Source organism: Myxine glutinosa, chromosome 1 (genome assembly GCF_964187855.1).
Source record: "Myxine glutinosa chromosome 1, kmMyxGlut1.1, whole genome shotgun sequence".
Classification (NCBI taxonomy): domain Eukaryota; kingdom Metazoa; phylum Chordata; class Myxini; order Myxiniformes; family Myxinidae; genus Myxine; species Myxine glutinosa.
Window position 1 is genome coordinate 52372277 of NC_136261.1, and position 23471 is coordinate 52395747.

The window sequence follows — 23471 nt, forward strand, 5'->3', positions numbered from 1 at the left end:
TTTTACAGCGGTTAGGGTGCCTGGTGTTGGCTTAGCGGTTAGGGTGCCGGCTTGGGATCCTACGATCCTGGGCTCGAATCCAGATCGATCGCTGAATTAACACCAGGGGGGTTGACTCAGCCTGTCATCCTTCCGAGGTCGGCAAATTGAGTACCAGCTTGCTGGGATGAATGATCCCGGTGTGTACCCCGGTTTAGAATAGGTACACCGTATCCCTGCGCATCATAAGAGGCGACCAAGGGTTGGCGTCAGGAAGGGCATCCGGCCATAAAAACAAAAACATAGCGGGGAAAAATGGCCTTAAAACGATCATTCATATTCATTCAGTTACACGACTTCATGTAACACACCAAAAGGGGCCACATGCACAAAACTGCAATCATTTACATGGAAGACCTACATTCGTCAAAACAGGAGAATTCATAGAACATATTAACCCACACTGTTTTGAGATACAAGGACATGGGCACGGTGCACGAGCGGCAAATTTGATTGGTCGTGATGATGTAAAATGCCATAATATTTTGTCCAAGTATTGCTAAACGAAAGGGTTTTGAAAGTGCTGAAAAGGCGATTTGTATTACAGTGTTCAACTATACAATTTAATTTAAATAAAATAAGAATTTTAAGAGTTTTAGAAAGAAAGAAAAAAAAATTCAGAAGTTTACCGCCTGATGATGCAGCATCTTTTACACCATCATAGTTACCACGTTACATTAGTTCTTCCTGCCTGTTGTTTGTGTCCTTTATAACGTCCATGAAAACATTTTGATATAACATAACATTCTTTATAACGTCCTTAAAGTTTCCTGTTTGGAATAATTTTCAACTTTGTTTGACTGCCAGCCAGCCAGACAGAGTAAAAACAAGAAAGATAGTCTGACAAGGGTGTCGCCGGGCTTGTTTGATACTTTAGTTGAAGAGGATAGTATGGCCTGGGTGAAGATACCAGTTAGCCAATAACGTAAGTATTAAATTATTTTGACTTTAGGCAAAGACAGCCTGTTCGTGAATGACGGGTAAAAAAACGGCAAATGGCAAACGATGAATACAACATGTATTTTAAGGCCATTTTCCCTGCTAGAGCGGGGGTTAGCCTTGCGGTCCCCATGACAATCTTCTCCATTTTGCCCTATTTTCTGCATCTCTCCTTGTTAACCCCCTTGCCCACATTTCCTCTTCCACCATCTTTAGCCAAGTCTTTCTCGGTCTTCCCCGTCCTCTACTTCCTTCTACATTAATTTCCATCACTCTTCTCAACCAGTCACTTTCATCCTTCCTCAACACATGACCAAACCATCTCAACCTGTTCCTCTTCACAGCATCAATCACAGGCAATATTCCCATCATCTTTCGCAATTCATCATTTGTCTTCCTCTCTCTCAACGATACTCCGCACATTCATCGAACCATTCGCATTTCCACCCTTTCCAGCCTTCGTTGCTGCTCTACGTTCATTACCCATGTCTCGCTCCCATAAATCATAACACTTCTCACACATGCAGCATACACCTTTCCCTTCAGCTTCAGCAACACTCTCCTCCTCATCAGCACGCCACTCAGTTCCCGAAACTTCTTCCATGCACATCTCACTCGAGCAACCGTTGCCGAGTCTGATCCACCTTCTCCATTCAGCATGTCTCCGAGATAGGAAAATGTTTTCACACCTTCCAGCTTCACGCCGTCTCCAAGATCCAACTCAACATTTCCTCCATCTGCAGCTCCCTCTGTGCACACCTTACATTTGAATGTAGCTGCCACACTGGTAAATGACCCTCTCAGACCACTACATTTTTGATGAACCCACTCAGCGCACATTGTACATTGAATGGAGTTCACTCCGACACCCTTCCTGCACAAAGCACACGGCCACTTCCCAGTTCTTTCCACCTCACCACATGCTTTACCACTTGCCATCACCTTCGTCTTTCCGATATTCACCTTCAGACCTTTTGTCTCCATACATTCCTTCCACTTGTTCATCTTTTCCCTCAGTCCATCCATACTTTCCGCAATCAACACCAGATCATCTGCATACAACAACTCCCACGGTAAACCCTCCTTTACGTTCTGAGCCAGCACCTCCATCACAGCTACAAATAGTAGTGGACTTAGTACCGACCCCTGATGCACTCCCACCTAAACCTCAAACTCACCACTGTTCCCATCCTTCGTCCTTACAGCTGTGCGCGCTCTTTTGTACATTGCCATCACTACTCTAATCAACCATGCCTCCACTCCTAACTTCCTCAATGCCCATGTCAATACTTTGCGTGGAACCCTATCGAATGCTTTCTCCAGATCAACAAACCCAAAAAACAACTTCTTCCTCTTCTCCATGTACTTCTCCTGCAACTGCCTCACAATGAAAAGCGCATCTGTCATTCCTCTTCCTGGCATAAATCCAAACTGCATTTCGTCGATCTTCACTTTCTTCCTTATCCTCCTCTCCAACACCCTTTCCAATACCTTCATTCCATGCTCCAATAACTTTATCGCTCGGTACGAGCCACACTCCAGAGGGTCACCTTTCCCCTTGTATAGAGGGACGAGGGTACTCAGTTCCCAATCCACTGGAATGCGGCCTTCTTTCACCACCAGATTACAGATCTCTGTCATTCTCTTCACACCCCAACTTCCTGCTGCCTTCAACATATCTCCCATAACTCCCGTCGGCCCTCCCGCTTTTCCACTCTTCATTGCTTTTATCGCTTCCTCAACTTCCTTCTCAGTTATCTTCTCTGCCAGTACTAAAACTGGGTTACTCTCTATGTTGCCATCCCATTCATTCTCTGTATTCAACAGCATTTCCATATATCTTTTCCATCTTCCTTTAATTCCACCTGGGTCTACAACGATTTGTCCCACTTCATCCTTCAAGCAACTCACCCCCATCACATCACACCTCTCTTTCGCTATGTGCTTTGCAATCCTGAATACTGCTTTCTGACCCTCTTCCGAATCCAAGCGTTCTCCGAACATTTTCCTACATGCCTCCTGTGCCTTTGCTACCTCTTTCTTTGCAGCCTTCCTGGCTGCCTTATAACTTTCATGCTCTGCTGTTTCTGCTCCTGTACCCTTCGCCTTCTGCCACTCCTTGAACTTCTTCCTCTTCTCGTCAATCCTCTTTCCAACTTCATCATCCCACCACCATGTTTCCGAGTGCCTCGGTGGTCCTTTTGTCCATCCACATACCTCACCAACGGCTCCCAACAGACTAGCTTTCATTGACATCCAACCACTTTCAAGCTCAACCACATCATCCTCTACCCTACTCAGCCTCTCTTTTAATGCCTCCCTTACTGTCACCTCTTTCAACCTCCACACCTTCATTCTTGGTTGGTACTTCACCCGCCGAGCTCTCCTCGCACCTTTCACCCTAATGTCGCAGACAACCAAGTGGTGCTGTGAAACAGCCTCCTCCCCTGGGATCACCTTTGTGTCCCGGAGGTGCCCCCTATCTCGCCTACGCACCATCAGGTAGTCAACGGTTGTCGTCGACCCACCTGACGTGTATGTAACAAGCTTATTATCCTCTTTCTGGAACTGAGTATTACAAATCAACAAATCAGCTCCATCAGCAAACTCCAAAATCCTTTCACCTTCTCCATTTCTCACACCATATCCGTAACCCCCATGAACTCCCTCAAAACCATCCATACTCCTTCCCACATGTCCATTCAGGTCTCCTCCCACCACAACTTCCTCATCTTTCACGTTTTCCATCAGCTTCTTTATCGCACACCAGAACTTGTCCTTCTCTTCATTGCTTCGACCAACCTGCGGAGCATATCCCGAGATGACGTTCACCAAGAGCTTTCCAATCATCATTTTCACCATCATCAACCTATCACTCACTCTAGTCACACTCACCACACTGTCTACAAACTCCTCAGAAAACAGGACACCAACACCATTCACGCCCTCCGGGCACCCTTGCCACACAAACTTGTATTTCTGTCCCTGCCTACCCTTCACCATTCTCACACCACTTCCCTTCCATCTCGTCTCTTGCACACAACATATGTCCACTCTTCTTCTGACCAATACTTCCACCACTTCTCCTGATATCCCTGTCATTGTCCCTACATTCCATGTCCCAAACCTCAGAAACCGATCTCCACTTCGGGCTGCACCCTGCCCATATGTACTTGTAATTGTCATGGTTCTCTTTTTGAGGCAATGTTTTTTTGGCCGGATGCCCTTCCTGACGCCAACCCTCTTAGTCGTCTCTTACGACACGCAGGGATACGGTGTACCTATTCTGACCAGGGTACACACTGGGTAACATTTAAAACATGGAAATTCGGGGGGGGGGGGGGGGGTTGGCGCGGCGTCAGCATCACGGTTGCGGTTTAAACATATTCCAACAATATCCAAACAGAACCATGAAAACCATGAAAAACAATCTGGGAAAAGTCTCCAAGCGAGAACGTGGATTTGAGAAAGGAGCAGAGGCGGAAGAAAAACGAGATACAGGGGGCGGGGCACAAGTCGAGACGAGGAGGAGCGCGCAAACGATGAATGAACCAATAAATTTGACGTTCCTGTGCCACCTTCAGTCGAACGTCAGGCATTGACAGCACATTCTCTATATTTTCATTCCAAACAGCATCATTCATCATTCCAATCAAAAATTAATACTATCGTATTAAGATATCAAAATATAATGTTAAATCACGATTGCATTGAGAAATTATCAAACCAGCGCACCGTCATAATCTGTTCACTTCCGGATTTGGGAGCAAGATCCGTGTCGATCACATTTCAAAATCATAATTGTATTGAGGAATTTTTGAAACCTCATACCTACCTTACAACACCCGCTGGGACCCTATAAAGTTCCACAGAAGGTTATTATATTTCCTTTTAGTAACATATGCAACTGTAATGGTTACTAAATGCGTCCCCCTGTCGTGACCAGATCCTCCGTTCTGACTGGTGTAAGTTTGTGAGGATATACGGACAGCAAACGTTGTTCAAGACAGCAGTGCACTATGGGCTACGGCGTAAAAATGATCGCCCTTCCTCTCTGCTCATGTGACACATTCAGAGGCAAAGTAGTACTAAACTACAGGTAGGTTTGTTTTCCGATTCATGTTCCGATACGTGTTCAAAATATAACATTCAATTGAAATGAAGTTGTTCTTCGACCATAAACTAACGTTTATCGACAGAAGGACAAGCAGACAGATAAACAGGCAAACAGACAGACAAACAGAAGTGAAAAAATTGCTTAATGCTGCATTTTGCTTCATGTGCGTGGCATGTGATCACAGGAGGTGCCTGCATCAGTCAGCCTTAACTCGAGTTACATCAATCTAACAATGAGAATCTCCTGCTAGTTCCTCGCACAAGATTTAAGACTGTTGGCAATCGAACATTCTTCTTACTTGCTCCTCAACTGTGGAGCTTCTCTATTAAAATCTGCAATGCCTCAGCAATTTTGATTTGTAAATCTCTCTAAAAATACAATTTTGCAGTTACATTAATTAACTATAAATTTTCTTATCTCGTCGTTCTTTGGAAAATTCATTGATATTTTGCTTCTGGATAAAAAAACGACAAAATACATTGATTTATTCACATGGGAAGCTTGGATCAGGTACCGAGTTCAAAGCGTTTTCTACACCAATGGCAACCTCAACCCACAGCTTAATAGGGCCAGAGCCTGGGAATGCTGGCCCCACTGAATACATGTCACAAGCACCAAGTGGGGTGCTTCCATGGTATTCCTTTTAAATATCATCATGGGCAAACCACCTTCTGTGCCAAGGTCACAAATTAGCATATGCATGAATGTTAGCGGCCAGGTAGTATCAGGTCGATAAACTGCCTGCAGTTCGGCCCGATAAGGTGACATAGGCCGAGTTGGTATCATTGAAAAATAAATAGAAAAATATATGGTAAAATGGCTGTGTGAGGTGCAGTGAGAAGCCCGCTTGATGCCAATTTTACGAACAGGCAAGGTACTGTGGGACCTGTACCTCCCCCCCCCCCCCCCCCACCCACACCCCAGGAGCGGGGGGAGGGGAGGAGGGCTTGGGCGGAGACCATCTGTGGATCCAAGCCTGGTGTTGGCTTAACAGTTATGGTGCTGGCTTGGGATCCTAAGATCCTGAGTTTGAATCCCGGTCGAACGTTGAATTAACGCCAGGGGGTTGACTCAGCCTGTCATCCTTCCGAGGTCGGAAAATTGAGTTCCAGCTCACTGGTAATTGGGGCACTGCATCAGCGGCACAAACGCGCTTCCAGAGAAATGATGCAACCAGCAGCCACAGGCTGCATATAAAATAACACCGAACATCCATGGATCCGATCCATTGTCTATTTTCATGTTGCAGATGCTTGTGGGGCGATTAAGAAGGAGAGCTGTACAGAGACAAGACACTCTGAGTTGAGTGGCTTACATTCGGACTATTCAGGACCTTTTGACTATCTATGAAGCTGAAATAAGGCGTGTGATGAAATACTCATACAAGCTTAACTCTTTCGAGGAAAGAGCAGGTCACTCAATTGACTCACCGCTATCAAAAATAATCATCCCATCCAACCCCTTCCCCACCCCAACAACGCCGGCCTTATGCAAGAAACTATACACACAGCACCTTAAAATCCCACAATATCGTGACTTGGACATACATCATCGCACTGTTATTATTGCTGGATCAATATCCTGGAATGCCCCTTCAAAAGTACCATCACATGCAAACCATCCTCACTGTGATTGCAGTGGTATAAAGAGAGGGCACTCCGGCATCTTTTCAGGGCAACTTGGGATGGATGTAAAACACTGCCTATAAAGCAGCATCAACCACATCTCAAAAGCAAAAAATATATATATATAACCACCTTTAGAGGCCATTTTTCCCCGCAAAGCGGGGGTTGGCCTTTTTCGGGCACCGTGGTTGTTGTTGTTTTTTGTTGGTCCCCTTTTTGAAGCAATGTTTTACGGCCGGATGCCCTTCCTGCCGCCAACCCTTTTTGTCGCCTTTTACGACAAACAGGGAATTACCAGTGAACTGGTACTCAATTAGCCGACCTCGGAAGGATGACAGGCTAAATCAACCCCCCTGGCGTTAATTCAGCGATCGACCGGGATTCGAACCCAGGAACCCAGGATCCTAGGATCCTAAGCTGGCACCCTAGCCGCCAGCCTAACACCAGGCTAAACACCACATCTCAAAAGCAAATAAAAGAAGAAAAAAAATTCAGCATCACAAAATCAACCGATACAACAGCAAATGGCAACATAAGTAGTCTCAAAAAATCCTCACTTGGACAGCAAGACGTGCAGCCGGTGTGACCTCGTCAACACGTATAGATGTCCTCTCAGAGGCCCGGCCACTACTGCAGCGTGTATGTCGTTGGAAGGGCCGAGATTCCAGCGGCCCAGGCATGGTGGTCATATTCCCAGAGTCACCAGGTGTGGCATCGCCCATAAGCAGGAATCTGTAAGAAGAGAATAGATCCAAATAAAGATGAAGGTACGTATGCATTACCAAATGACTCGGCCACGTGGGTGGGAGACACGTTTAAGAGAACAAAAGACATGAAGAACATGGAGAAGGGAAATCAGGGTGTGAAACAACCCAATAGGGGACAACTGGAAGTAGGGCATTAGTGTTTATTAAAAACGATGAAGCTCGTCGACAACAGCACACAACACACCGTGCAAGCTGCAAACATATTGCATAGATGTCTTGCCGGGTATCATCACTAGCGTATGCAGGTGGGCTGTCCCTCTGCATCACATCCATCACCAAGCTGCAAACAATACAAAGCAGGAATTGGAAGTGAAATTTCATCTCTAAAAGGATCTGTTTAGCAGATAAATAGAACTACACTTTCTAAGATCATCAAGTGGCATATATTAACAGCAGCTCTCAGCAAAACACATTTTCTTGAGTACAGGAAAAAGGCACAATGTACCAGGCAAATGCTTCTATCTCCAACTGACAATCACTTACCAAGAAAGAACAGTCAGAACTAACTCCAAAACCCAAATTCACAAACACACACACACACATCTCATTTTTTCATTTCTGTTCCTCAAAATTCTCTCTCTCTCTTACACTTACACACACACTTACACACACACTTACACACACACTTACACACACACACACACACACACACACACACACACACACACACACACACACACACACACACACACAATTAATTGTACAGTATCGGTTGTTCCTAAACTTAAATATAAATAATTTAAAGGATTGTTGTAAATGATGTTAATTTTACAACATCCCATATTCAACTTTATTTAAATTGTAAACCTCAAACATAGTTTCTCCACCTAAAGCAAGAACCTTAACCTGTAAGCAATTGACTCGTTTCCCGACTGCATGGATCATCAGCTGGGTACCGTACACACATACCCCAACCCCGACATTCATGTGGGACACGTCCTGGAAAATGCCACGAAAGTCGGAACCTTGAATGTGTGGGCATTGCTTCAGTGTAAAAGGGGGGGAATAGGTTCTGGGTATTTCTAAATCCCAAAATGGAGAGGCAAAATCCACAAATGTCGAGGCAAAATCCACGAATGTCGAGGCAAAATCCACGAATGTCGAGGCAAAATCCACGAATGTCGAGGCAAAATCCACGAATGTCGAGGCAAAATCCACGAATGTCAAGGCAAAATCAACGAATGTCGAGGCAAAATCAACGAATGTCGAGGCAAAATCCGTGAATGTCGAGGCAAAATCCGCAAATATCAAGGCAAAATCCACGAATGTCGAGGAAAATCCCATGAATGTCGAGGCAAAGTCCACGAATGTCAAGGCAAAATCCACGAATGTCAAGGCAAAATCCGTGAATGTCGAGGCAAAATCCGCAAATATCAAGGCAAAATCCACGAATGTCGAGGAAAATCCCACGAATGTCGAGGAAAAAACGGTGAATAGCAAGGCAAAAATCGGTGAATGTCAAGGCAAAATCCGCAAATAGAGGCAAAAACCGTGAATATCAATGCAAAATCCCACAAATGTCAAGGCAAATCCACAAATGTTGGGGCATTGTTTCAGTGGGGGAAAGAGGAGACAGCTAATTGCATTAAGTGTTTTCATTCTGTACAGTAACTCGCAGGGGATGACGTATTATGCAGCTGGTGGAATATCCCTCGAAGCAATGTTCACCGTGTGAATGGTGCAATATCATGCGAAGCAATGTTCACCGTATGAATGGTGGAATATCCCACGAAGCAATGCTCACCGTGTGAATGAATGAATGAATGATCGTTTTAAGGCCATTTTTCCCCACTAGAGCGGGGGTTAGCCTTGCGGGCCCCATGACAATCATGGTTCCCTGTTTGAGGCAATGTTTTTTTTATGGCCGGATGCCCTTCCTGACGCCAACCCTTAGTCGCCTCTTACGATGCGCAGGGATACGGTGTACCTATTCTAAATCCGGGTACACACCGGGATCATTCCACCATTCACACCGGGATCACCGTGTGAATGGTAGGATATCCCGCGAAGCAATGTTTACCGTGTGAATGGTGGGATATCCCGCGAAGCAATGTTCACCGTGTGAATGGTGGGATTTCCTGCATAGCTGTTCACAGTGTGAATGGTGAGATATGCCGCGAAGCAATGTTCACCGTGTGAATGGTAGGATATCCTGTGAAGCAATGTTTACCGTGTGAATGGTGGGATATCCCGCGAAGCAATGTTCACCGTGTGAATGGTGGGATATCCTGCATAGCTGTTCACAGTGTGAATGGTGGGATATCCCGCGAAGCAATGTTCGCCGTGTGAATGGTGGAATATTCTGCGAAGCAATGTTTACCGTATGAATGGTGGAATATTCTGCGAAGCAATGTTCACCGTGTGAATGGTGGGATATCACGCGAAGCAATGTTCACCATATGAATGGTGGAATATCCCGGGAAGAAATGTTCACCGTATGAATGGTGGGATATCCCGCGAAGCAATGTTTACCATGTGAATGGTGGGATATCCTGCATAGCTGTTCACAGTGTGAATGGTGAGATATCCCGCATAGCTGTTCACAGTGTGAATGGTGGGATATCCCGCATAGCTGTTCACAGAGTGAATGGTGGGATATCCCACAAAGTTTGACTTGGATCTCTTCAGCTGTTCTTAAGTTATTGCAGTAACGAAAAACTATCTCGGATGCACGGACAGATGCATGGCCAGCCGGACGGATTACCCGAAAAAAAAATGCCTCTGGCGACTTTGTCAACAGAGGCATAAATAATTTTTGATTGTCATTTAAATGCCCAAGAGCGACATAATTGGAGTATGGTCAATAGAGTGATAAAGGGTGTTTGATGGATCCATAACCCTGAGATTTACACCAGTTCAAAAGATAGAAAAAATATCCACAGGACCGAAAGTCAAAGGACACCACAGAGCAACACTTTGGAGCTCAGGTTTGGAGGAAAAAAAAAAAATGCATTGCAAAATGAAAGCCACTGTCACCTCAGTCCTCCAGCATGCAAAAAGTTATTGCAGAACGATCGAGCTGCTCCTCTCTCCATCTCATCACCCAGCGTTGGAATCAGTTTTGAGCTCAAAACCTGCTCCACATGCAGTAAAAAAGAGGATCACAAATTGAGCAACAAAATGGGATCAAGTGATTTCTGTAAGCAAATTATTTTTGAGAATATGATGCAAAAATATAACTATATACAAGCTTGGCATTTAATATGGAATTTTTTTTTTTTCTTGACTTGGGTTTACTTTCTGAACTCAGTGTATCAATCTGGTGAGTTTCTTTTACCCTTCGGTGATGTCTTTGTTGAAAGAACCATGTCACTGATTGTCTTTCGCAACAAGAAGTCAATAACAGGATTATATCACAGGTGGCGTGACAAAATGTAAGGACAGGTACATTTGACGATTGGCTTCACAATCGGGTATATAAGGGTTGTTGCGTTCTGTATTAGTGGAAAACAACTGCTGCACATCGACAAAAGTTATTGCCGCTTCCTCTGGAGATGGTCCGTCAACTTGACAATGCTGTTTGTCATGGAGTGGTGGCTTTACGAAATTCTGGCATGAAACAGCGTGCTATTGCTCGGCAGTATGGCATCACTCAAGGTCAGGTGTCAAAGATCCTGAAACGAAATGCTCAGAGGGGTGTCCCTACTTCAATACCAAGGCCAGGACGTCCACGCAGAACCACAAGGAGAGATGATCGCCAGCTACACTGGTTAGTCTGCAATGGCCGTACCAAGTCAGCTAATCGGCTTCGGGCTGAGTGGCAGCAACTGACAAATGTGCCTGTATCCAGAAGGCTAGTCAACCAACGACTGGTTCAAGCAGGCTATCGTGCCAGGCGTCCCCTGAGAAAGCCACGCCTGACCAGACAACACAGCCAGCGCCGATTGCAGTGGGCTAGAGAGCACCGTCAATGGCAGCCAGGACACTGGAATCACGTGACCTTCAGTGTCGAGTCTAGATTTCTGGTCTATCGTCAAGATGGCCGCGTCCGAGTGCGCAGACAAGTGCATGAAGCCCACAACGAAGATTGTATAGTGCCAAGAGTCCAAGCTGGAGGTGGTGGGGTGACCGTTTGGGCTGCTTTTCATGCAGGGGGCAAAACTGACCTGGTTGTTCTGAATGGAAACCTGAACCAGTTCAAGTACAGGGTCATTCTGGAAGAAACATTGCTTCCATTTGCTCGTGCAGCCTTTCAAGGAAACTTTGTCTTCCAAGATGACAATGCACGGCCTCATCGTGCTCGCATGATCCAACACTTTCTTGCTGACTGTGGTGTTGAGCATATGGAGTGGCCTGCCATGTCCCCGGATATGAATCCGATAGAGAACTTGTGGGCAGAATTAACGCGTCAAATCGACAACTTGGACCAGCAGGCTACCTCTGTGCGTGAATTGCAGCAGGCTATTGTCACTGCATGGCAAGCGATTCCTGTCCAAACCTTGGCAAATCTCGTGAACAGCATGCCTCGATGTGTACGTGCTCTCCTGAATGCTCGTGGGGGCTACACGAAGTACTGAACTGTAATTTTACTGTCCGTAATCCCAGTCATAATTTAGCTTTTGTTTTTGTTGAAAAAAAATTTGGCTAATGTGCAAAATAAAGAGATACTTCTGGAAAACGTACAGAAGTTAACACAGTACTGTCCATGAATTGAGTTCGATATCAGTTTACATCACTTTCAAGGATCAATTTATTTGCTTCGAAATGTCAAATGTGGTTTTTGTTTCTTTTAAGGGTCACATTAACAAAATCTAGAATAATTTCAACATAATTCCAATGAACTTTTGGTTCTAAGTCATCTTGAAAAGTAAGTTCACCCCCACAAAAAAAATATTCCATATTAAATGCCAAGTCTGTATATGGGAAATGATGTTTCACTGTACACATTCACTTTACACAATACTTTTGTGGAACGCATCTCGTTCGTATAGTGAGGAGTGCCAATATAATTGTAAAGAGCAAATTTATTACTGAGCCTAAAGGTAAACCATGGCAGGGGGAGAGGCAAGAACATTTGTCGTGCAAAATAAAATAATCACAACAGTTTACATACAAATTCCCCCTTCATTACTTACATCGTCTATGAGCCTCAACATCAGGTAAACTACATCCTGATGTAGGATGGGGTACAGTTTCAATGTACCAGTAGACCAGAATCATGGCACTAACTGCATATCATTATGGGATGTAACAGGAGCCATGCAAAATGCAAAATGAATCATTTGAAATCTGCAGGAGCATATCTGGGTTCCTGACCTCCAGGTTGTAGAGGACACGGAAGGAAGACATTCCTGGGGTGGAGAAGTTGAAAAGTTCGTGAAGAGTGGGGCTCGAATTCCTGCAAGCCTTTGCATTCCCTGACTCGCCTACTGTCCATTTTGCTGCTTCACTCACGACCTCACACTCTGATCCCATTGCCTGTCCATCCTCCAGTACCTGCAGTGTAGAGAGTAGATTAAAGGAATGTTCACACCTATTTACATATTATATAAACAATATGAGGGTATAGGAGAGGGGGAGGGGATCCAAAAATCTAAATACTTAACAAAAGTTGATTAAATTGTCAAACAAAAGTTACAATTTTTGAACTAGTTGCATGAAGTGCTTTTAATAACTTACAACTAATCACTGATTCAAGAAAAATTTCTAAAGAAAACAGCAGAGAATTTGAGAAGGCAAACATAGTGGAGAAAGTGTTAGTAAATAAAATAGCAATCATCAAAAATGTAGGTAAAGCTCTAAGACAGCCACTCAACCGCAAGGCCTACTTGGATAACCGCAAGGCCTACCCATGCACAATGACAAAGCCCTGTCATTTTAAACTACGTTTCACTAATATCAAACCGAAAAACTGCATTTCTAACCTCATTTGATAAAGCTGCCGCAGTATCTTAAACCTACATGCTACTACCACCAAAGGGTAAAATCTTTGGTGGTAGTAGCACGTAGAGCCAGGAGAGATTGGGGAATTTGCAGCAGAGATGGTTTTATTGTTATGAAACGTACTGTGTTCTACAATTCCACCAACCAAAGTATTACACATCTAAGAAATATTTTTAAAGGATCATGGTATCGTTCAGCCACGTTATTTTGACGTCAACATGTCTTCTGGCACCACAATGGTCAGCGAAGGCAGTATTTCGGCAGAGTTGTCATCCCATTCCAAATACCCCATTAAATCCTACTCCATTTGATGTCCAGATTAAGGTAACCACGGCTGTCGATATATCCATCTTTAAAAACTCGTTTGCTTCCAATGCATAAACTACACTTCAGAGACACCAAATTGAAACTGCATTTGTAACCTCATTTTACAAATCTGAGAAATATTTTTGAGGGTTGGTGCTATCTGTCAGCCATGTTCATTAATTAAAATGTGATGGAAACAAACACACATTTTCCGAGCTTTTGGAAAACTTTGGGTTTCCCTGTCAGAGAACTTCTCCGATAATAATTTTAAACGACAAGGCAACAGGGTTGCTTTTGCAGTCTGTTCATCCATCAAATTAAGCTATTTGTACCCAATAAAAATGGGAGAACGTCAGAGCAGATACCATAAAAACACAACCAACTATGATCTTGTGTACAACACAGGCCAGCATCCCTATACCCCTCTAGGATATCATCTGACGTCTGTGGCCCGTTTGAGGAAGGCCAATCTGTGCATAAAATGTTATTTTTCAACAAAGCTTCAAATTGTTTGAGGTTTTGCATTTCCCTCTCTGCGGTTCTTAAAATGTGTTTTTTTTTAACCAAATATATGAAGGTAAACCTCAACGGCAAGGATGGAATAAAGTGTGGGTAGACCTTATGGCTGCTGTGTCCTTGTAAGAGGAACCACTGAAATTGGCCAAGAAGCATTTTGCACAACATGAGGCAAATATCATTCCCAAAGTTGCATGCTGCCATTTAAATGCCTTGCCTTGCGACCAAGTCTGTCCAATGCTTCATCCACAGCAGGATCTGTTGGCATTAGGAGGAGGAGCTGACGAACTCGTACTGTCACCCTAAGTGCGAGGCCATACAAATAAATACACACAAATACTCCTAGCATTTCATGTGAATGAGTTTCATAGCCAGTCAGACTGAAAAAGGGTTACTGGAAGAACGTGTAGATCTCAGAGTATCTGGGGAGGGTTGCAGTGGGAGAGAGCAGAGAGCTAGACTGGAGGAGAGGCAGTAAATATCAGAGAAGCAACCGATTTATCATCGATGTGAGAGTAATAGGCCATGTGTCTTGGCCTCATCACAGAAGATGCAAATAAAGGTGAGAGGTTTAGATTCCATCCATACAATTCAGAAAAGAGCATCAAGCTGGCACATCAGTCAATAGGGGAGAGCAGTACTCCATTGAGCTTTGGGCAAAGGTCTTGTAGGCTGTGAGTAGTTCTGGTTTATCAAGGGATGACTCAATGACGGAGGATGCCTTATCAGTGACTGGCTTTTCAGGCCAGCTTTGATACGTGGTTGGCCCAGGAGAGGCCTGCATTGACAGTGAGGCTGAGAAGTCCAAGGGACTAAAGCTCATCAGTGGCAGCAAATGAATATCTATGGCTCGATTCCTTCCTGAATGAAGTGGTGAGACTGAGATTTACTACGATTGAAAGACATGCTCCATTTAGCAAAGCAGCAGACAGTCATGCAGCTGCTGTTTTCCTTTCATTGGTTATGGGATATGTATGACATGGTGCAGAATCATACTGCAAAAAAAGAAGATAGAGCTTTCCCTAGGGCACTCCAGCCTGTACTGGAAGAAAAGAGGAGAGGGTCCAATGAGAGCAGCACTTTAACTGCACGAGTGGTGAAAGTCAGAAATCCAGGTATGAAGGCAGCTTTGTATGCCACAAGCAGCGAGCTTGGCAAGTAAAGCATTACACAGAATCAAAAAGGCAATGAATGAGTACAATGGGGGGTTAAAGGCTGATTAAAACAGATTCGGATGCAAATACTGAATTGAGACACTCCCCTGTATCTCAAGCAGCAGGTGATGCTGTTTCAAGTGAGGGAAGGGATTGAAGAGAGCATATACTGGAGACAGACTTGACACGATGACTTGGAAGGAGGAGACTGATTGGAGAGTTCAGCCTTGAGATTTGCAAGATTATGTTTTCTGGCTTGCCTCAGAAAAGACACACACCTGTTACAAGTTTGATGGAGTGACCTGAAGTTTCCATCAGTCAGGATAGCCTTCCATTTTGAGAAAACAAACCGCTCGACTGTAACTGCATTGCCACGTGATTTAATGTACCAGGGCCGAGAGGGTGGACAGGATAGCCTCAAACGACATGGGATAAACCAGAACATGAGAATAGGCTTTTGCGGAAGTATTTGTTGCTTAATGGTGCATTATATATGATCTGCACAATGATCCCTGGTGTTGGGCTAGCGGCTAGGGTGCCGGCTTAGGATCCAAGGATCCTGGGTTCGAATCCCGGTCGATCGCTGAATTAACGCCAGGGGGGTTGACTCAGCCTGTCATCCTTCCGAGGTCGGCTAATTGAGTACCAGTTCACTGGTAATTCCCCGTTTGTCGTTAAAGGCGGCAAAAAGGGTTGGCGTCAGGAAGGGCATCCGGCCGTAAAACATCGCTTCAAAAAGGGGACCGAAAAACAACAACAACCACGGTTCCCGAAAAAGGCCAACCCCCGCCTTGCGGGGGAAAATGGCCTCTAAAGGTGGTTATATATTGTTACGGACCGCGGATAAGATGTTAATTTGCCGAGCGGATGGCACCGCGGCCCTAACAGTTACCCCGACTAACCCGATTCCTGAACGTTGGCCAAAATCGCGCCACAGATATTCAATAGGGAAAAGACAAAGGCGACACGGATGTGAAGAAGAAGGAGACAAAAAGGTTTTGCAATACGAATATAATTTATTACTATGTACATTGTACAGGACCAAAGAAACCAAGGAAGAAGGAAAGATAATAAAATAATTTACAGAAGAAATCAGAGACACAGTGAAAATCGCTAGCTTATCTAAACAGGCTTAATTAATACCCTGGACAGAACAAACAAAGACGGACTCACACGGGGAATTGCAGAGTGGATTGGCTGGAAGGAGGTGGGTGGCTGTAGGGGGAGGAAGGCACGGAGCTGGCTGGAGCTTGATCCCGCACGGGATGTCGGGCTGGACCTCGACGGCCGCCGATGCCACCGATCCTGTCGTGTGCGTGGGGTAACGGGTCGGAGCTGCTTGGTGGAGCCAACGCTGCTGGTGGGGGGTCTGGCGTGACGGGTTCTCTCTCCCTCTCTCACAAACTCCAGGACTCTCTTTAGGCTTGTCTGTGTTCTGATCTCCTCCCTCCTCGACTCTCTCTGGGGGCGTCTTCCTCGGGTTATATAAGCCCCACCCTTGACCCTTTTGCAAACCTCCCCCAAACGTTCTTTCTCCGCCCTCTAAAGCCAACCCCTCGTTCTGGGTTGGTCGGCAAGGGCTGGTTCACTCCTCCCCTCTATGACGAGATGGAGACACGCCCTTCTTCCCCGACCTTACCTCGTGGCCAATGGTGGTTTTGGGGCGATTCGAGCTAGCCCCAGCCAAAGGGCAGCAATGGCGAACGAAGAAAACTGCCCAAATGCAGTTGGCAATTGCAGAAAACTTGGCAAACCTGGCACTTTGAAGATGCCATGTCGGAGGGATCTACTTTATTTAATGCAGTGCAATGGAGTGTCAAATTAATGGAAGACACAGCCTTACACTAATACACATAATAAGGATATAACTACAGTACAGGGATATATGGTGTCCTTCGTGTATGTTTTATGGAATTAACTACGGGAACGCCCTTTGACCTTTATACACAGACTGGAGGCAGGAGGGTCCAGAATAAAGCAATAATAAAAAAAACACAATAAAAAAAACACAATCCTCATATCCACAACAATATATTGAAAGCATATGAAGTGAAAATTTTGAGAATCATCATATCTTGCAATTAACAGTTTTGAAGATATAGTTTCAGTCCGGTTTAAAATCATGACATACAAGACTCAATATGATGTTACAATGTGTGAACAGACCAATCGGCAATGATACAATATGCCCACGTCTGCCCCTTCTGACCTGGCCTGCCGAAGTCTGGCCAGCTTGTACAGGAGGTTGAAAACACCACACTCCAATGCCATCACACGCCCAGGAAGAAACTTTTCCTGTAATGCATGCAATACAAGCAGGGCTCTCAACCGTGCTACACAGTGCTTATGTGACTTGCGGTGCCTCATGAACAATGATCACCAATTTAACTCAAAATGATACACAAATGGAAAAATGAGCATCAGTGTAAGACGGAGTAAAGAGGAGATGATAAACTCTTGAGCTTTCACGACAAAGTGATCACTTAAGTTGATCGAACAACCATCACTTTGGGTCAAATTTACGAAAGGCGCTTAACAAGCATCTTGCTAACACACGCCTAATAACCCTTAAACGCTGACAAAAACATCGTTGTATGCACACAAATAATCGCCAGTCTAAATAGCAATTCATGAAGGGAGATAAACAGCCGATTAGCTGTGTGCGCCTAAACAGCCAATTAGCCTGTGAAACACTGCGCACGTCTCCAAACCTCCAATTGAAATGATACACTTGCATAGAATTGCAGTGCCAAGGACAATTGTTGGAGGCGATTCAGTGCGTTGCTCCACATCATAGGTTGATCCAGGTCATTTTACACTACATTCAGTAGCCAAATAAAAAGATTCCTTTGAGAATCTGTAATACCGGAAAATTAGATATTGCCATTCTTCTCCAGAAAATTGCATCTATCCTCAAAGATTCTCAATGCACATCGGCGAACTGCTGTGTTCCAATCATCTTTTGCCTCCTCTTGAGCTAATTCAAGTAAACGTCCCATGTAAACTACCTATTGTAAGCCAAACAACCAAAGTTGATAATCAGACACCAGTACCCTGGGAATACCAGCCCATTATTTTCTTCAATATAAATGCAACCCATTTTATCTCTCAAATACCTTATGCGTTCATTCCAGTATTACAGCAAGTATAAGACCATTCAGTCCAGTAAATTGCTTTGCAATACACATCCCCTACCGATGTGATATTTCCAAAGTCCAAAAAGGGTATAACTCAAACTTGTTCTGTAACTTATAATAAAGCCATGTATCAAGTTTCAGCTGAACATGTTAAAGGGTAAAGGGGAAAAAAGTCGGAAAAACCACAGATGGGACGGACGGAAGGACAGACAGACAGAGAGCAAACATATTGTCCCTTCCGGTGAAATCAGTAGGGGACTAATAATACGACTTTAAAAGATATTCGGATTGTTCATACATTCAGGTTATGACAAAGTAACCAATATTGCTATGAAATTCTGGTGATACGATGGTGTTTCAGTTGCAGTTTTCAACAGAAAGTAAAAAGAAATTTGTATCTTTGTGTCCCAAGTTTGAAACACTTTAAAGGATAAACACCACCAACCGCTCATTCGTCCCAACCAGTACGCCTCCAGTGGTGTTTGTAATAGCGGACATGGATTTGTCCCCCCTCCATTGGAGGAAAACCCTCTCGTGAGCAGGCCATTGGTGCTCCTATGGTTGGCAGCGAGTGCCCAGGAAGCATTTACGGAAAGAGAGTGGCAATCACATGTGTGGGATAATTGCATGCTCGGTCAGAGTCGCCCAGAGAGCTCAGATGGCAGAGCACTGGTACGGTTCACCAGAGGACCTGGGTTCGATTCCTGGTCTGGGCGTGTAATTTTCCAACATTATATCAATTAAAGGATATGTAAAAGGCAATAATTAATATGTTAAATTGGATGGATGGTCCTCGTCGCATAGGGCTATTGAGTCAGTTATATTGGCTCGGGGGCACAATCCTGGACGACTCACCACGCCGATGCAGGATACTCGAATGGCTCATTCGTCCCAACCAGTAAGCTGGTACTCATTTTACCAACTTCGGAAGGATGAAAGGCTGAGTCAACCCATCTGGTGTTATTTTGGGATAGCAGGGGCCTGAACTCAGGACCTCAAGACCTTGAACCGACCACCTTAACCATTAGCCACCACCAGGCTTATACGTTAAATTAATCACAGGTAAAATGACAAGAAATGCGTATAATAAAGTAACTGGTCTTTATGTCTATTTAATACAGACTTGGCATTTAATATGGAATTTTTTTTTTTTCTTGACTTGGGTTTACTTTCTGAACTCAGTGTATCAATCTGGTGAGTTTCTTTTATGCTTCGGTGATTTCTTTGTTAAAAGAACCATGTCACTGTCTGTCACAGCAAGAAGTCAATAACAGGATTATATCACAGGTGGCGTGACAAAATGTACGGCCAGGTACATTTGACGATTGGCTTCACAATCGGGTATATAAGGGTTGTTGCGTTCTGTATTAGTGGAAAACAACTGCTGCACGTCTACAAAAGTTATTGCCGCTTCCTCTGGAGATGGTCCGTCAACTCGACAATGCTGTTTGTCATGGAGTGGTGGCTTTACGAAATTCCGGCATGAAACAGCGTGCTATTGTTCGGCAGTATGGCATCACTCAAGGTCAGGTGTCAAAGATCCTGAAACGAAATGCTCAGAGGGGTGTCCCTACTCCAATGCCGAGGCCAGGACGTCCCCGCAGAACTACAGGGAGGGATGATCGCCAGCTGCACCGGTTAGTCCGCAATGGCCGTACCAAGTCAGCTAATCGGCTTAGGGCTGAGTGGCAGCAACTGACAAATGCGCCTGTATCCAGAAGGCTAATCAACCAACGACTGGTTCAAGCAGGCTATCAGGCCAAGCGTCCCCTGACAAAGCCACGCCTGACTAGACAACACCGCCAGCACCGATTGCAGTGGGCCAGAGAGCACCGTCAATGGCAGCCAGGACACTGGAATCACGTGATCTTCAGTGACGCGTCTAGATTTCTGGTCTATCGTCAAGATGGCCGCGTCAGAGTGCGCAGACAAGTGCATGACGCCTACAATGAAGATTGTATAGTGCCAAGAGTCCAAGCTGGAGGTGGTGGGGTGACCGTTTGGGCTGCTTTTCATGCAGGGGGCAAAACTGACCTGGTTGTTCTGAATGGAAACCTGAACCAGTTCAAGTACAGGGCCATTCTGGAAAAAACATTGCTTCCATTTGCTCGTGCAGCCTTTCGAGGAAACTTTGTCTTCCAAGATGACAATGCACGGCCTCATCGTGCTCGCATGATCCAACACTTTCTTGCTGACCGTGGTGTAGAGCATATGGAGTGGCCTGCCATGTCCCCGGATATGAATCCGATAGAGAACTTGTGGGCAGAATTAACGCGTCAAATCGACAGCTTGGACCAGCAGCCCACCTCTGTGCGTGAATTACAGCAGGCTATTGTCACTGCATGGCAAGCGATTCCTGTCCAAACCTTGGAAAATCTCGTGAACAGCATGCCTCAACGTGTACATGCTCTCCTGAATGCTCGTGGGGGTTACACGAAGTACTGAACTGTAATTTTACTGTCCGTAATCCCAGTCGTAATTGAACTTTTGTTTTTGTTAAAAAAATTGTTGGCTAATGTGCAAAATAAAGAGATACTTCTGGAAAACGTACAGAAGTTTAACACAGTACTGTCCATGAATTGAGTTCGATATCAGTTTACATCACTTTCAAGGATCAATTTATTTGCTTCGAAATGTCAAATGTGGTTTTTGTTTCTTTTAAAGGTCACATTAACAAAATCTAGAATACTTTCAGCATAATTCCAATGAACTTTTGGTTCTAAGTCATCTTGAAAAGTAAGTTCCCCCCACAAAAAAAATATTCCATATTAAATGCCAAGTCTGTATTAAAAATAATAACTTTACAAATGTTACCTGATCAGCCGTAAATGACTTGTTTAACATGGCATCAGCAGCTCCTCCTACAGCCACGCCCGTAGCCATTTTAGCAGTGAGAGACTGTGGGTTGCTAAACTGCAGCTGGTGGAGAAGTTTGTGGTCTTTCGTTGACAACAGCTGGGACAGATAGGAGGAGGAGAGAGAGGTGGGGGAGAAAATGATCTCAACATCAATAAACCTCAACAAAAAACAAGAGCAATATTTTATTGCTTTCTAATGTTACGCACAGGAAGACATTTTTAAAATGATACACAGGTAAGATGTTTCTAAAGCTATGCACAATTGCAGAGACATTTCTTGAAAATTTCTGTAAAACAAAAGTGTACAAGAGGCAAGTCCTCGTGATTTTACTGAGAAAACACGTGCAAAACTAAATGAATCCAGAAATGTAAATCGATGTGTTCATATGTTCTATCTGACATTGGGTCTCACCAGACTGTCATTAGCAAAGAGCTGGACAGCTTCAGGAGTCGATCCCAACTCGGTAGCTACTCTCGCACGGACGCTTCCCATAGTCTCGTTCTGGTGAGCCTGCAGGAGGCAGTGCTTTCACGTGACAAGATGCAAAGCTCAAACTATGCACACAAACAAAAGTTAAAAGTTGCAACAACAAAAAAATCTCCAAATTTCTCATGGGATCTGATGAAATGCAATGAGCATTTTTGAAAAGCAAAACTCAATTACAATATCAATTTTTGAAACTACAACTGCACTCGGTAGAGCGCATACATCAGCCAGGCTGAATTGTTCGTTTTGTATCTCACTGATGGGCCAGATCTGGATCCGGACCTGAAACAAAATCTAATTGGCTTGTTCTTGTCACCTACCGAACTCATCCACCATGTTTCGTCCAAATCAGCCCATTGAGATACATTATTTTTTGTATTAAACCATGAAACAATCCATTCCAATGTGTCATTCATCACTCCTGGTTTTGCTCTAAAGGTCCACTGACCTGTAGAGTGAGAGGCGCATGTGAGTTGGTACTGAAAATCAACAGGGTGAGTGGCTGCCCATGATAACTTGCTCCATGTGGAAGGAAAGAACGAGGAATAGCACATGCATCCTATGGTCAGGTTTGGGAAAAGGGGGAGAAGGATGGGTGGAAATTATCACCAAGCTCTTATGAGTCTTATGACTCTGACCAACGAATAGCTATACTCGTCACCCCTACCCATTATGCTCACCTCAATGGTCACCACATACTTTTCGGCAAGAAGAAGAAGCCGCTCAACAACCAACACACTGGAGCCTCCACTAAGATGAGAGGCACAAAACGAGGAATCAATAGGAAGCAAAAGTGATGCACGGCCATATAAATCTATCATAAGTAATCAGGACGTATAGTTACATTTGCTATTTGCCTGGCCTGTCTATCATCATAGTTACGTGTGCTCACTAAAAGCACCTGAATCATTGCATATTACATGTATACCTGTACAAAAGATCCTGCACACCAGCCCACAACCTCCATACATAGTAACACACAACCCTGCACATTTATTCCCAAGACCACCTTGCATTATGTGCCACCTGCATCCTAAATGCTGCTACACCCTCACTTTAGTTATTTCCCAACCGTCATTCAATACGCCAATCTCCTGTGATCCACCTGGTATAAAAATCACTCACCAGTTGGGCAGGTTTGAGGCACACATTTCTGACTGCATTTTCAGGTCCTCAAACTCATCATCCGTCTCTCCGGATCCACTTTCCATCTCCCCGTGCAAATCACGACCATCCACCAGCGCAGTATAAGCATCCTGCAAAAAGGCAAAATAGCCAGTGTGTGTGTGTGCTTAAATGGGTCTTTGTCAAAAAAAAAAACCTTCAAGATAATATGCTGAAGAATTGCAATGTTTGTCATATCTACTCAAAATATACACAGGTGTCGTCAGTGCCTAAAAATACAGTAAAATTTTAAAAGATAAAAAAAACAAAACAATTAAAGGCAAATAAATGATTTAAATAATGGTGTTCTCAACGTACTGTCACATTACTTTTACAAATGGATTTTATCAACTCAAAGTTGAAAAAAGTATCGTTACATTTGTGGGGCAAAGGTTAGTTCGTTAGAATTTAAGGCCACAGCAAAGTATGTTTCATGTGGTAATATGACTTTTGGACCACCTTTATTAAGTGTATGTGTT

General features: G+C 44.3%; 1 protein-coding gene across 1 annotated transcript in view; it reads right to left on the reverse strand.

The window, feature by feature from the left end:
* USP24 (ubiquitin specific peptidase 24) overlaps window positions 1–23471 on the reverse strand; it is a 251269-nt gene that overhangs the window by 136353 nt on the left and 91445 nt on the right. Inside the window, exons 23-33 of the mRNA XM_078771659.1 lie at window positions 22954–23084; window positions 22509–22578; window positions 22277–22387; window positions 21754–21852; window positions 21298–21438; window positions 17556–17641; window positions 14410–14494; window positions 12744–12923; window positions 10464–10561; window positions 7672–7767; window positions 7278–7452 (exon numbers count right to left, since the gene is read on the reverse strand). Coding sequence (XP_078627785.1) covers window positions 7278–7452; window positions 7672–7767; window positions 10464–10561; window positions 12744–12923; window positions 14410–14494; window positions 17556–17641; window positions 21298–21438; window positions 21754–21852; window positions 22277–22387; window positions 22509–22578; window positions 22954–23084 — 1272 coding nt within the window. The remainder of the gene's footprint in view (window positions 1–7277; window positions 7453–7671; window positions 7768–10463; window positions 10562–12743; window positions 12924–14409; window positions 14495–17555; window positions 17642–21297; window positions 21439–21753; window positions 21853–22276; window positions 22388–22508; window positions 22579–22953; window positions 23085–23471) is intronic.